Here is a 15,438-nt window from a genome sequence, read left to right on the forward strand (position 1 = left end):
TGTGGAAGATGTGTGTGTGTCTGCTGTACTTAACACTGTACATGAACTCACACCATTCATGTGTGTGTGTTTAAATCTGTAAATTGACTCATCCCCTGCAACAGAGGTGGCATGTATGTAGGTTTACATGTTTCTGTACTACATCACACTCCGTCTTCTCGGCCTGACTGAGAATCAGAGACACACCAACAAAGAAGAACCAGCACGCCCGCTCTTTAAATATTTCAAAACTCGTATTGATCACAAAAACCAACCTGCAACCTGTTTTAAACACCTGCTCAGAACTCATTCTGATTGGCTCGCATTTCCTTAACTGCGCTCTACCTGCTTCGCTGTTTCCTGTCTGCCTCTATAAACTGCAAATGTGGAAATATCAAAAGTGAAAATGCATTGTTCCTGAACAGTGAAGGCAATTTAACGGTGAAGACAGCTATGCTAAAGGAGAAGATTCTGTCAGGTCCTCATTCAGAGTTTTAGTTTTAGGAATGTTTGCTATGATAAACAGCCAGATTCATTCAGCCACAGCTGAAGCTGCGAGGGAAGACGCGCAGAGCCTGTAAAGAGTCAAACTAACCACTCTCAACTTTGTGGCAAGTTATTAATATTATTATTATTACTGTTATCATTAAATCCTGTATTGAAGCAGGTCATCTCACTGAGATGGAGATCTCTTTTTCAAGACAGACATGCACAAAAACCAGAGGTGGGGAGAGTAGCCAAAAATTGTACTCAAGTAAATGTAACTGAGTAAATGTAATTATATACTACCCACCTCTCACAAAAGCCACACAAACACCGAGACTTCCTGTTTATAGAGGAAACAGTGACAAGTAGAAGCAGACAGCTCAGTTGCTAAAACGTGTTACTGTAGTATAAAACAAGCAACGTAAAACGTGACTCTTCTTCAGTATCGACCCGAGCACTGCTAATAATCAACATCCAGTTACAGTTCAAGTCTTAAGCTCCATGGACAGAGCCCAGACCTCCAGCACACCTTTTACTTCACCCAGTTGTAAATGTGAAGGTCTTACAAACAATCTTTAAACTATGAGCCAGGAACACATCTTCAAACATTGATTTGAACTGTACAGATTTTGAGGCGCATAACCAGGACGTTGTTCCACACACTGAAACCTGCTCAGCTTGTGTTTTAATGACAGCCGCTGCCGGTGGGGACAAAGGTCTCACAGGTAGGAAGGGTTAAAGTAATGAGCTCGAGTCTTTCAGCTCGTCAGCCTGCTGCTTTGTTAGGCTGACTCGCTCTTGTTCTTGTTCCTTCGCTTGTTGGTTCAGGCACTATAAATACCTGGTTAGGCTTCGGTTAGTTTGGTTTAAAACACGCCCCTTAACAACAGTCAAAAAATGATATGAGGTGCTTGCTTGTGTGTTGCATTACTTAATTTATACAAAAACAACATTTAATAATGAAAAACAAGGAGCACGAACCTGGAGAGCTAATGAAACTGAGACGATTGTACAGATGTGTAAGGTTAAAACATCAGTTTTAGACACTGGATGTACCGAGCCACTTTCAACAGGAGACGAAGTGGAATAAGGACAGGCTGACGGCGGGGATTCTTCATGTCGATGTCAATTAAGAACCAGGTGAAGGCTGAGAGAAGCCACTCTGCAGGCGTTAGGCTATTAACAGCTACCTCACGAAAGCGTACCACGAACGTATCGTTAGCCAGAAACAAAGTGCCCTGCAATGCAGCAGAAAGTGTAATTAGTATTTCAAACAGGGCTTTTTCTGTGTGTGCTGGAGTGGACGGAGGGAAGGGGGAGCTCCCTCGCTCCTGGAGTCACAATAGACTGCAGCTAATAAATCTGAGGAACAATGACACCTTAATTCCCTCTTAATGCTTGATTGGGAAGACGCGACGCAAACACACGCCAACACACGCTCGTGGCAGCACGCACGCGTACGCGAGCGCAGGCAGAGATTGTTACAGAGGAGATAGAGAGGAGGGAGGGCGGGGCAGAATGTTGTCCTTGAACAATTCACGTGAAAATGCAGACACGAGCCGCACAGGTGCACAGAGGCTCCACACAGAGCTTTTTAGCTAATTGTTTTGGTAGTGCCACGTTCAGCCTTACTACTCGCCAACCACTGGGGGTGTGGCTAAAACGCTGGCTCACCTAAAGCATCTTCATGGAGGCAGGAAATCTGTTCAGAATTTTTAAGGAAGCCCGAACAATTGTTGAAGTCTGCTGTTGGTCTCTGCTGTACTAACATGAAATGCCCCTCTGAGCCTCTCTCCAGTAAAATGGACTCAGGTGAATCTGAGTATGAGAAGTGCTGTTTCTCTGGGCTCTGGGTTTAATCTTTAGTCCTTAAAGCTTTCTTTGAGTCTTTGAATTAAATATTGATACTGACGATCCATTAACTGTGCGGACGATGTATGACGCTTTTAAATGCACTCAGAATTTCAAACTGTTTGAAATACAGTTTAAAAAAAATTAAACAGTGGAGGAATTAATCACCTCTGACTCTCTCCCACACCGTGTCTTGGTGTGTCTTCCTCCTCTCAACCCCGAGTACGTGTGCTTATTTAAATTTGTGATTAAAGAAAGAAATAAGTTACAGCAGATTAGCGATGCTACCCTCCTTAAAAAGAAACAAGTTTTTGGGTTCTAGGTCTTTGTAGTTTTATATTTGGGGTTATGTTGGGATTAGCGTTCTATGCTGTGGGTCATATTCCCACTATTTCTTTTGTGTTATGTGCAGTGTTGGGACTAACGCGTTATTAAGTAACGCGTTACAGTAACTACATTATTATTGTGGTAACGAGCACGGTAACTAGTTATTATGCCAAAACCAGGAACGCGTTACTCGTTACTGGTATTTAAATAGGCTCGTTATTCGTTACTTCGTGTGGTGGCTATCGCGGAGCTTCCACAGATTCAATAACATTAGCAAGTGGTGGAGGCCAGCAGGTGGATGAGGGAAAAGGAGGCAAGAGGAGAGACCCGAAGCAGCCGCCGGTCCGAGTATCAGGTGAACTGAACTTCAGGTAAGAAGTTATGACCTGCAATGTATCTGAGTCACATATAAACCAAGTTTAGGTGGAGTTTATTTTCGTTATGCTGACTTTTTCGTACTGTGTACTAGCTAGCATGACGGAGTTTCTATACAGCTGGGTGGGTGCTATGTTACTGATGTTGAACTTTATTTTGTTCGTAGGTTAATTATTAGAGTTGCCAACTGTCCCGTAAAAAACAGAATCGTCTCGTATTAAGAGAAAATATTACGGGTTTCGTATTGAGGTGAAAAGGAACAGTTTGTCCCGGACTTCAGCTACAATGAAAAAGACACAAAGCTGGATTTATTCTGTGTTTACGCTGCACAGCTGCCTCTTCTCCTCTCATTCTCTCCCCTCCCTCTCCTGTTTCTACTTCAATCATGAAACTGATCAATGATCAGCTGATCGGCTTTTCTCTCTTGTTTATTTATCGCCTACTTTGCGCCAGAAAGAGGAAACCAGCGGATGTCGCGCTAAACAACAGCAGCACGTTTAAGCTTGATCAGCTGTTGTTAGAATTTATTTAATATTACTTTCTAGTATCAGCTGATGTTTGCTGGAGGCACAGCTGTAAAGCTGCTGGTCATGATATCGGTTTGGTTATCTGGTGAGAGGGAAACATGAAGATGAAACCAGGAGATGTCCTTACTGAATCATCAGAGCTGAACAGGTGATGGAGAAACAGGTTTACCTTTTAGGTGACATGAATGAGTTGAAGGGAAGTTATGAACTGTTTCTGAGAGACAAATAACACCAGGATCCTTTTTTTACTTAGCTGACAGCTGGTAACTGTGCAGGGGCGGGTCTAGCAAAGTGTTGCCAGGGGGGCAGGTAGGGCATTAACAGGGAGAGGGGGACACAAAGAAATACTTTTCTTTCTTATTCTCATTTAAAATGTCTCGCTTTTAAAAAAACAATTATCTGAGTCTTACAACAAACGATTGATAGATTAATGCATATATACCATCAGAACAGTGTACATCACTGTCACAACAGCGTTTGTTTTCATTCAAAGGCTTTATGATTTTTCCTATAATGGTGGGCCGGTCTCTAGTCAAATTCCCCGGGACGATTTTTTTTTGTCCCAGTCCAGCCCTGTAAGCAGCTGATCTGCAGTCTGGTGTTACCTACATCTTCCTATTCAGAAGGCAGAATTTCCGAGTTCTGAGTACAATCGAAAGCACCACGACTGCAGTTTTTGTGTTGGATGTAAAAAGCAGGCTAGAATCATGCGGCGGTCAACGACGGTCCAGGCGTGGGATTTCTCTCGTGGAAGTGTGCACATTATTTTTTTCCTTTCTATTGGTAGGTGGCACAGTGCACTTGTGGCAAGTAAGCAAGCTAGAAGACTGGCAGTCTGGCTGGGTATCCAGTTACAGAAGCAACACATTAACAAGAGAATTCTGAGTAAAACCAAAGTTACTTCCCCTAGTAACTAGTTACTCTGAAAGTAACGAGTAACTTGAAGTAACTGAGTTACTTTTGATAGAAGTAACTAGTAATGTAACTAAGTTACTAATTTAAAGTAACTTACCCAACACTGGTTATGTGTTGTGTTTACTTCCTGATAAAGATGCTTGACATCAGTGTCTTATGGTGCTTTCAGTTGTCAGCTTCAGTTATTCCATATTTAAAAAATATTTAACAGTGACAATGAGACGGAGATACTGGGACAAATGAAAGTCTCCCAAAAGCTAAGACAAGGAAATGTAACGGAGTGTTTGTAGCGCTCGGCTTCACTCTGACTTTGTATTTGAATTTGAGAAGGGCTGAATTTGAGTTTTGGGGATCTGTACTTGAATAGTTAATGTTGCTGATCAGTTTAAATTTATTGATTGATTTTGTTTAATTTTATTTTTCAGAATAAAAGTTGGTTCAAGTTGGTCAAAAAAAATGTTTTACAGTTTAAATAAGGATTTATTTTATTTGAGACAAATGAATGCACTTTAAAATTTAGTAGTAGTTTAGAGAGTTGCAGTACTACTGCATGTACTATGTTTTAGGTTAATCTATATTTCTTTCTTTCTTTTTCTTTAAAAAAGGACATCTTTAAAAGATGGACTTGTAATAACAATTTTATAGACAAATTATATTATTTATGGTCGCGGGGCGAGTGGGGGGGCGTGAAATGTTTTCTTCTTCCTAAGGGGGGCGTAACAGGAAATATTTGAGAAGCACTGAGTTATGGAGGTCCTTACATTCCTCTGTGTTCTCAGTCTGTTCCTCTGGTCTTGTCTCTGTATCGTGGCTCTCTTCCTGTTTTATTTCGGTGACTGCTGTTCTCTGCGTGTTGTCTTTACCTCACCTGTGCCCTCGCTGTCTGAGATCAGTGTGTTGTCCCTCCTGAGTGTGAGTTTTCCCTGATCCTCCTTGTTCTGGGTTTCCTGCTCTACAAATGCTCATTTTTAAGTTCATCACTGTTTCCTGAATCCTCCACTCTCTGCCTGCCAGCACAGTCAGTTTATAACAGCAAGTTATGTTGATTCTGGTGTAAATTTTTTCTGCTCTCTTTCATCAATAGTTCACTTTAAAAAAGACTCTAACTTCAGTTTACTGAAATATGATTCTATCAGTATTTGATGTCCACACTGCAGCTGAACCACTTTTTTTTATCTACAGTAATTCGGGAAAGATCCTGGAAACAGCTGATATGTATTCATGTACCAAAGCTGTGGATTATCATCACTTCATTGTCTTTGTGTGTGTGTGTATGAGGAAGAGTGTGTGTGTGTGTGTGTGTGTGTGTGTGGGTGTGTGCAGAGTTGTGTCAAGGCTTTTCGTCTGGAGGAGGATCATTCATCTCCTGAGTGTCGACAGCAGATGTCAACCTCTGTGTGAGTGATGCCTCTGAATGGAAACTAATCAGCCTGCTACACACACACACACACACACACACACACACACACAGAAATGGACCTGTCACGTTTGTGTTTTTGTTGAATTATGTGTCCCTCAGATTGTGACTCACTGTCTTTGTGTTGCTTCGGTGAGAACAGCAGTAAAGGGCAGCTGGATTCTGATATACTGTCTGACATAGAAGTAAAAGTACGTAAATGATTATTCAGTTATTATACGGAGGAATTTGTTTGTCATTCTGATCGTTCTTCTTTATCATTTAGACCCAAAATACAAACGCTGAATTGTGATTCCTCCACCCTCAGCTCCACGATGCCCCATCACTACGCCCCCTCACACCTCACATACTCTTCAACCTCTAATGTTTCTGTTTAATCTAAGTTATTATTATTATTATTATTATTATAGCTATGTATGCTTTTCTATTTTAGGCTGCTGGCTCATGCAGATAATACAGATTTATATTTTTATATTTGGTGTTTTCTCTGGAGTGTAAGGATCGTGGGCTCGCTGTGTGGACCGGACAGATGGTTTTCAGCCACGCTTGGAGGACCTGGAGGGAGAAACGGAGCGCGACAGCCGCCCCCGTCCTCCATCGTCTCCAGCAGCTCCTCTGTGGTTTCTCTTCTTCGGGATTTCTTGTATTTGATTTTTTGGCTTCGTGATTTCGTGTTTCTCTCGCTGCCTGCTCAGTGCTGTCACTGTCTGTGTCTGTATATTTTTATACGGCCGTGTTTGGTTGATGCTCGATGACTGAAAAGCACTTTGGGTCACCTCCTCATGTTTTCATGTGTGCTGTAAAAAACGTTACCTGACGTCTTGTCCACGTGCACGATCGGCGTTGTGTCGATTCAACGTTCTCTTCCTGTTTATTTTTTCCTATTTAGTATTTCCCTCTTTATATTTTTGCACATGATGCTTTTTAATTTCACAGTTTTCTGGTTATGAAACCAGACAAAATATTTAAATCCAACCCCCCCGTCATTTCAAACTAGCTCTGCTGCCTACAGTGTTTTCCCTTCACTGAGGGCTTCATGACACCAGGAAAACAAACTTTCAGTCCACTTATTTCCATATTTCACAGAATAAAATAAAAGTGAAGACCTGTCTCTGACTCATGCAAGATTTCTGCACATTTCTCCTGTTTACATGATTTTAGAATATCTCTCTCAGTAAATTGTGAGATATCACCCCCTCCTTCCTGAACCAGAGACAAACAGAAAGAAGGAGGAGGAACCAGACAAAGAGACCGAGGAAGGCTGAGGCGCAGCGAGGAGGAGTGCGAAACCGTAAAATTCAACCTGAAGCTTGAGGCGGGTTTGGTCCTCAAAACTGAAAATATCCAAGTCAACTTCATCACATTTCCTATGCACACAGCATTACAGCAGTTTGATGTTAAGGTAGCTCAGAGAGGCACATTTTACCTGCAGCTGGTAACCGAAATCATTACCGGTGCTCCCGCTGAGCTAAGCTCGGTATTTCACCGAGCAACAGAGAGAGAGTATCAGAATGCAGCTGTTTGGCGTAACGTCTCAGGAAAGCTGGGATAGCGATCAGTTAACCTCCTGCTGATTAAATCCAATTATTTGCTTTTCCAAAAGCTTTGAGTTGGAACCGAGAAGATCACCTGAATATGTAAAAAAAATCTGTCAGTGCATGAACAGAAAATGGATTCTGAGGCAACAGGAGGAGAATAAAAAGACCTCTTTGCTTATAATATCAGCATCACAGCCCAGCTCTGAGATGGTTTTATCCCGTTGTTCTCATGGAAACTGAAATGTTTAAGTAATCGTTGATATTGATGAATAGTTCTTTCTGTGTTAGCCCTGCCATCGACCCTGAATTAGATAAGTGGAAGAAAAAGGATTCTGTATTTGTTTGGGTTGTTCTGGCTGTGCAGAGCAAAGGATCATGGGTATGCAGCCTATGCAGATGTCCCATCGCATTAGTGGATCGCTGATTCTGTCCGGGGAACCTGAGTGGCTCAGACGAGTTCAATTCAATTTTATTTATACAGCGCCAAATCACAACAACAGTCGCCTCAAAGCGCATTGTATTGTAAGGTAGACCCTACAATAATGCATACAGAGAAAAACCCCACAATCATATGACCCCCTATGAGCAAGCACTTTGGCGACAGAGGAAAGGAAAAACTCCCTTTTAACAGGAAGAAACCTCAGAAGAATCCCCCCGCAGCCTACGCCTATGCAGCATAACTAAGGGAGGATTCAGGGTCACCTGATCCAGTCCTAACTATATGCTTTAGCAAAAAGAAAAGTCTTAAAAGTAGAGATAGTATCTGTCTCCTGAATCCAAACTGGAAGCTGGTTCCACAGAAGAGGGGCCTGAAAACTGAAGGCTCTCCCTCCTCTTCTACTTTTAAATACTCTAGGAACAACAAGTAAGCCTGCAGTGTGAGAGTGAAGAGCTCTAATGGGGTACTATAAGGTCATTAAGATAAGATGGCTTCACACCACTACAGAGATGCTGTATGTATGCGGTCCTTTCTGGCTGCACCGTAGCTCTGCTAACGAACCAACCGCAGCACAAACGAGCATATTCCTGGCTGCTCCATGTGTTTCTCACTCCACCTGTAACATGAAGAACTGTGCATAAAGCCAAGCCACATCATTTTTATGAACCCAACCAAGGAATGAATATGAGAGAAAACAGCATCTAAAAGTGAAGATGAAGACTAGGGGCAGGTCTCCAGGTTCAGACCTCTTTATACCAACCTTCCTCCTACAACAAGCAGTAAAAAAGTTTGGTGAACATCATTCTGCATCAGTTTCTCTCACCTGTGTTGTAGTGCTTGGTGCAGTAGCGCAGGTCCTTCTCTTCTTTCAGAATGAACTGAGGTAGCGTCAGCCCGTCGGCCACCTGCACGGCCCCCTTCTTGTCCCATTCGAATATGAGGTCGTTCATGGTGTAGCCGACTGGAGGAGGGAGCAATGAGCGGGAGGTTAGACTATTTCATCACTGCAGAGGTCAGTTCTCATCCTCTGAGGAGGAACTGGAACTCTCTGTATCTGGCAGGGGTGCAAAGTCACACCCTGCAGTTTTAGTGGTTAAAAGGCCAGTTCAGCACAACAATCACAATCTGTATTGGCAATAAAATCCACTGAAGTAGTGAGGGAGAAAGCCTGAGCTCAGTGTTTGGGAAACTTTAAAGGCTTCTGTGTTTTCAATTAAAGAAGCAAAAGAATGGAAGGAAGAAAGAAAATAGGACGTAAGGAAGAGAAGACGAAGAAAAGAAAGAGGACAGAGGGAACACAAAAAAGAAGAAAATCAAGCAAAAAAGACCAAAGCAGCACTCTGGGAGGCTGTGGAGTTTAAACGATGGTACTGAGAGTCACACCAGCAGCAGCCTGAACATGGACACAGGCAGGATGGAGCCATGCTTTAAACTTGTCAGACCAGGAAACATTTCTCCAGTTTCTGTTGTCCAGGTTTGAGAGTCTGTGTTAGCCATAGACTCAGTTTCCTCTTCTTACTGACAGCAGTGACACTGGTGTGGTCGTCTGCTGCTGGAGCCCATCTGCTTCAAGGTTCAGAGATGGTCTTCTGCAGACTTTGGTTGTAGTGAGTGGTTACTGGAGTTATTGCTGCCTTCCTATCAGCTCCAAGCAGTCTGTCCATCCTCCTCTGACCTCAGCGAGTCATTTCCTCCCACAGAGCTGCTGCTGGCTGGATATTTCCTCTGAGCTCAGAGATGGTTGGAGATCAGTGTGTGAAACACTCAGACCAACAACCATGCCACATTCTTTCTTCATCATTCTGATGCTCGGTCTGAACTTCAGCAGCTCGTCTTCACTGCTGAGCTGCTGCCGTGTGATTGGCTGATTAGATTAATGAACATTAATGAACAGGTGTGCCTAATAAAGTGTCTGGGGAGTGTAAATATCAGTAATATATACAGGGAATTACTTTATGCCTTAAAACTAACCGGTGGCTTAACTAGTAAATTTGTTATTTATAAACAGCGGTAAAAAGCGACTTTATGATGTTTTGGTGTCTGTTTCACAAACTCAGAGACGACTGCATTGTTCTGTCTTTGATTTACGATCACTGACCCTCTGCAGATGTACTTCACACTCGCTCCTGGGATTCCTCTCACGTCTGCTCAACAATAAGACCACAAGAAAAATCTATACCATATCTCTCACTCTGCCAGCTGCTGTTGCTGATCGAATGATGTGTGTGTCTGTGCGTGCGTGTGTGTGTGTGTAATTACTCACAGCTCTCCAGCTGCATGATGCAGGTCTGGACGTCCATTGGAAAGTTCTTCAGATCCATGGGGCAGGCCAGGACCAGTGTTATTCTGCAAACACACACACACACACATACACACACACACACACACACACTTTTACAGTAAGAGGATTACCTCGGGTTTTATCAGATCGCCACATCGACACCTCAGAAGGTTTGAAATTTCAGACTGAAATAATCATCAGTGGAAAAACTGATTAAATGAATCATTATTAGTTTACAAAAGATAAACAACTTTGTTTATGCTAAGATAAAAGCAGCAGAAATAATAAATGAGCTCTGCAGAGACGATAGAAAATTCACTTCATTTGAGCCAAACCAATTAAAGCATCAAACACATGAAAGTGTGAATGAACTGAAAGCCAGAGCAATTAGTTCTTTAATTGATTACCAATTGCAACAAGTTTGATACGTGATCCAATCAATAAATTCATTTAGTAAGCATAAATGAGAAACGCCAGTCTTCCCCTCCTGTGTGGGAACGTCATTCATTTCGACTGGAGATGAAAGTAGCTGAGCTTGTCTGAAGCTCCTTCCTCTGGATTTAACGGAGCAGCACAGCATTAAAAACAGCGTCTGATGACGGGTGCCATTTTCAGGTTTTTCATATGAAACTATTTAAACACAAACATGTTTTTATGTCACTGACACTGAATTTTGATGACAATTGCAAATCGGTCTGCAGAAAGGGTCACTGGCGCCTTTACTGCCAAAGGAAACTTTCCACACTCCCTGAACAATTTGAACTTTGTTTTATCCTTCTTTTATTAAGTCTGCTTTATCTTTTTGTTTGGTGGCATGGTTCACTGAATAACTCACTGAATAAACAGCCATCTATTTAATGACTGCACCACGTTTCTCTCGTCTCCCTGAGCGCACACTCTGCAGTTTACTATGACACCTTCCTGCTGCCTCAAACTGAGCTGGAGCACCGACTAATCCAGACTGGAAATAATCCCCAACAAACAGTCTCTCACCTTCAGTTTGAAGAATATTTAAATAAATGCAACCTGTTATGACTGAATAGGAGAGAAGAAGTTCTGGGCTCACAAAATAAAGTACACATGTACCTTTGTGGTTTGCATGTTTTGGAGACTAGTCTCAAACTTCTCCTGACAGTATGGAACTTTAATGTAAAGGATAAATGAATGTTAATTAAAAAACTATGCTATTAGGTCCAATAATTAGCAGTAGGAGGCTGATTTGTGTAGATTGGTCATGCAGACAATACTGACAGTATTTTCAAGCTGGCTGTAGTTAAACCTTTACTCAAAAAGCCATCTCTAGACCCAGCAGTCTTAGCTAATTATAGGCCAATCTCCAACCTTCCTTTCATATCAAAAATCCTTGAAAGAGTAGTTGTCAAACAGCTAGCAGATCATCTGCAGAGGAATGGCTTATTTGAAGAGTTTCAGTCAGGTTTCAGAGCTCATCACAGCACAGAAACAGCTTTAGTGAAGGTTACAAATGATCTTCTTATGGCCTCTGACAGTGGACTCATCTCTGTGCTTGTCCTGCTAGACCTCAGTGCAGCGTTCGATACTGTTGACCATAATATCCTATTAGAGCGATTAGAACATGCTGTAGGTATTACAGGTACTGTGCTGCAGTGGTTTGTATCATATCTATCTAATAGACTCCAATTTGTACATGTAAATGGAGAGTCCTCTTCACACGCTGAGGTTAATTATGGAGTTCCACAGGGTTCAGTGCTAGGACCAATTCTGTTTACATTATACATGCTTCCCTTAGGCAGCATCATCAGAAGGCATAGCATACATTTTCACTGCTATGTAGATGACACCCAACTCTATCTATCCACGAAGCCAGATAACACACACCAATTAGTTAAACTGCAGGAATGTCTTAAAGACATAAAGACCTGGATGGCCGCTAACTTTCTGCTTCTTAATTCAGATAAAACTGAGGTTATTGTACTCGGCCCTGAAAATCTTAGAAATATGGTATCTAACCAGATTCTTACTCTGGATGGCTTTACCTTGGCCTCCAGTAACGCTGTGAGGAACCTTGGAATCATTTTTGAACAAGACATGTCCTTCAACGCACATATTAAACAAATATGTAAGACTGCTTTCTTCCATTTGCGCATCATCTAAAATTAGAAATATCCTGTCTCAGAGTGATGCTGGAAAACTAGTTCATGCATTTATTACTTCCAGGCTGGACTACTGTAATTCATTATTATCAGGAAGTCCCTCCCTGAAAAGCCTTCAGCTAATCCAAAATGCAGCAGCAAGAGTCCTGACAGGGACTAGAAAGAGAGAGCAGATTTCTCCTGTTTTGGCTTCCCTTCATTGGCTTCCTGTTAAATCCAGAATTGAATTCAAAATCCTGCTCCTCACATACAAGGTCTTAAATAATCAGGCCCCATCTTGTCTTAATGACCTTGTAGTACCATATCACCCTATTAGAGCACTTGGCTCTCGCACTGCAGGCCTACTTGTTGTTCCTAGAGTATTTAAAAGTAGAATGGGAGGCAGAGCATCTCTGGAAAAAGTCTGTTTTTCCCAGGAATGAATGCAAAAAGCAATTTTATAAGTAAAAAGAACCATTAGTGAAATTAAACATGCAATTCCATCCATCAGCTAAAATAAAACTTGCTTGAGGATTTTTTTAATGAGAGAAGCTGTTGAAAAATCTACTCCTTGGAATTATAGACTGAACTCAATAGAATCTATCACTACTACAATCCACTGTTTCAGTCTTTCAAGTAATTGATAAATTGGCAGATTGTCAAAAATGACAAATAACAGTTTTGCTAATTTCACTTAATCTTAACCTCAAAACTCGGAGCACGTACATCCAGGTGACATGCTTCCTACCAGATAACGATAAATATCAAAGCGTTCTCTGCATCAAATGTTACGCTACAGTTTGAATTTCAGGGAGAAAACCTGGAAAAAGCACCAAGTTCAGTTTGGTGTGTGCAGAGTATGAGCTGAGCGAGCTGTTGTGAAGTGCAGGAGGTGATTTCACTGCACACGCTCAGTCCTTCTGCTACGACACACGTCCAGTCCGCCCGATGCTCCAGATAAACTTTGCCTCGTCTGCACATTGTTACAAGTGCCTCACTGGATGCTGAGTTCGTGCTACATACGTGATGCAGCTTTCACCGATGTCCCACTTTCTCAGGGACAGACTCAGATCGGTGGTTTCTGCTGCTCTGTGACACCTAAATGCTGACAGAGGAAGTGCTTTACATTGTTCTCCGAGACTGTAAAACGAAGCTGGACTTCAAATTAATTACAAGATGGATGACATGGAAAAATCTTTTTTCTGCACTGCTGATGGTAAATGTGAAGATTGTGTATCTGTATTTTTGGGGGTGCACCTCCATGTTGCTGGGAAAATGGGAAACAGCTGCAGCAATTTATTGAAACATACATGGAAATACAGCACATGAGGCAAAAACAGAGTTTGTGCAACTCTAACAAGCTTGACAGTGAATGATTGGTATAACCATTTTTATAAAAAGTTCTGCAGGCTTCTTGAAGGACATTCAAAGCTGAATGGATGTTTCTGCCTTTTGTTCTGCTCTCTGTCAGGATGATCCCACACTGCTTTGATAAAGTTGAGGTCCGGGCTCTGGGGAGACCCATCCATACTGTTCCACAGTGTGCTTCTATCCAGGTGTTTGGGATCATTGTCCTGCTGAAAAATGCTTCTCTTCATTAAGAATGTCTTCCTGACAGCCGCCCTTCCACTGATCCATTTCTGGCGAGGCTTCAGTGAACAGTTGATGGATCAGCTCTCACGAGTCAGGATCTACACCCTCTCAAACATGGCTAAAAAACATACGCGTGAAAGGAGCAAGATGTATGGATGGAGGATGTTTGGTACGACCGGGGGTGAGATGCCTTAAAAGAGCATGGATGGTAAAAATTCTAGGAGATAACTCAAGAGTTGATAACTGGAGACATCCTGATCAGGAAAGCGGTGACACATCTTCAGTGGGAGGAGATTCACTGACTTGACCTCTAACGTCTGTTACCTTCTTAGTAAAGAAGCAAGCAAAGTCATGAGGTAGAGAGATGTCACCAGTGAAGGAGGACAGGGTGGAAAATCATTTCCTAGTGCATGGAGCAGGCGGATTTTGTAATGGAAAAATTCCATTTTTGCTGAAGTTAAGCTGGAGGCAAATGCCTAATAGGAGATTCAATGAGGTCCATAAAATTTCCAGGTTTAAGTTATTTTCTCTCAGAGTCTCTGAGATCTGTCTGCAGCTTGCCTAGATAGCAACGGCTGGGATGGAACAGCCTGAGCAGATATAATGGAAAGAGGAGTGAGATTGCCAGGCCCCAGTTAGAGTGGAATAGAGGGATCTGAAGCATCATTTATTCTTGGAGGGAAGAATGAGCCTCGGCGGCGGTGGTGTGGAAATGAGCAGGCACGAGGTTACAGAGATTGTGTCAAAAAGAAACCATCAAATTTCTTCTTCAGTGAGGGAAGAAATGATCAAACCCACACCTGACAGTTCTGACACTCTTAACTTCACTGTCTGTGAAAGTGAGTGCTCTCTGCAGCTGCTGGGTCTCAGGTTTGCCATTTGTGCTCTCCCCCACCCAGATCCTGGTGCTGGCGGTCTCCTCCTGTTGAAACAGAGTTTGTCTCTACTGTGGTCGAGTGCTGCTAATGGGGTCTGATCTTTGGGGGTCTCCCTCTTGTTTTGTAGGGTGCTGCTGACTGCAGTTGCAAACTGGTGCCGGTGCATAAATTCTCCCTTTGATAAAGTACCCCCCATGCACGAATGGGACTCTATATTACTTCAGTGCTAGCATGTGCTTGTGTCTGAAGTGCAGCGGGAGATTGCACTACATGCGAATCTGGCCATCCAGTCTCAGAAACTTTGCTTTCATGCCGGAGGAGAAGCAAGCATCAGTCATGACTTCCCCTTGTGCTGCTCTGCCGATGAGTGATGACGATAGAAAAAAGAAAACAGCATTTACAGCACCCACTTTTCCACCTTCCCCCGGGATGGTTTAATATCCCGAGTCGTGTTGTCGCCTCTGAGATCAAGCTGATCAACCGAGGGTTCATTCTGATGTTGTCAAGTTTAAAAAAATGAAAGCAGCAGAGGAGGCAGAGTGCAGAAGGGCCAATCTCACTCCTCCTCCTCCTGCTGGACATGAAGGTGAAAACTGAGGTTGATAATGGATCAGGCACACTGCTGGAATACTAACAGGCAGAGTAGATTACCATGGCTGCTGCGTTTTTTCATTTGCCCCCGAGCAAACGCAATAAAAGCAAGGAGGAGGCTCCGGCAGGC

At 42.6% G+C, this 15,438-nt stretch overlaps 1 protein-coding gene across 4 annotated transcripts in view; it reads right to left on the reverse strand.

Moving 5' to 3' along the window:
- Positions 1-15,438, reverse strand: part of glra1 (glycine receptor, alpha 1) — a 119,015-nt gene that overhangs the window by 39,395 nt on the left and 64,182 nt on the right. For all 4 annotated transcript variants that reach the window (XM_084952821.1, XM_084952812.1, XM_084952839.1 and 1 more), the window contains 2 exons: positions 10,118-10,200; positions 8,678-8,815 (listed from right to left, as the gene is read on the reverse strand). In XM_084952821.1, coding sequence (XP_084808947.1) covers positions 8,678-8,815; positions 10,118-10,200 — 221 coding nt within the window. The remainder of the gene's footprint in view (positions 1-8,677; positions 8,816-10,117; positions 10,201-15,438) is intronic.

Source organism: Perissodus microlepis, chromosome 2 (genome assembly GCF_051167445.1).
Source record: "Perissodus microlepis isolate ML-2025 ecotype Zambia chromosome 2, ASM5116744v1, whole genome shotgun sequence".
NCBI classification, from domain to species: domain Eukaryota; kingdom Metazoa; phylum Chordata; class Actinopteri; order Cichliformes; family Cichlidae; genus Perissodus; species Perissodus microlepis.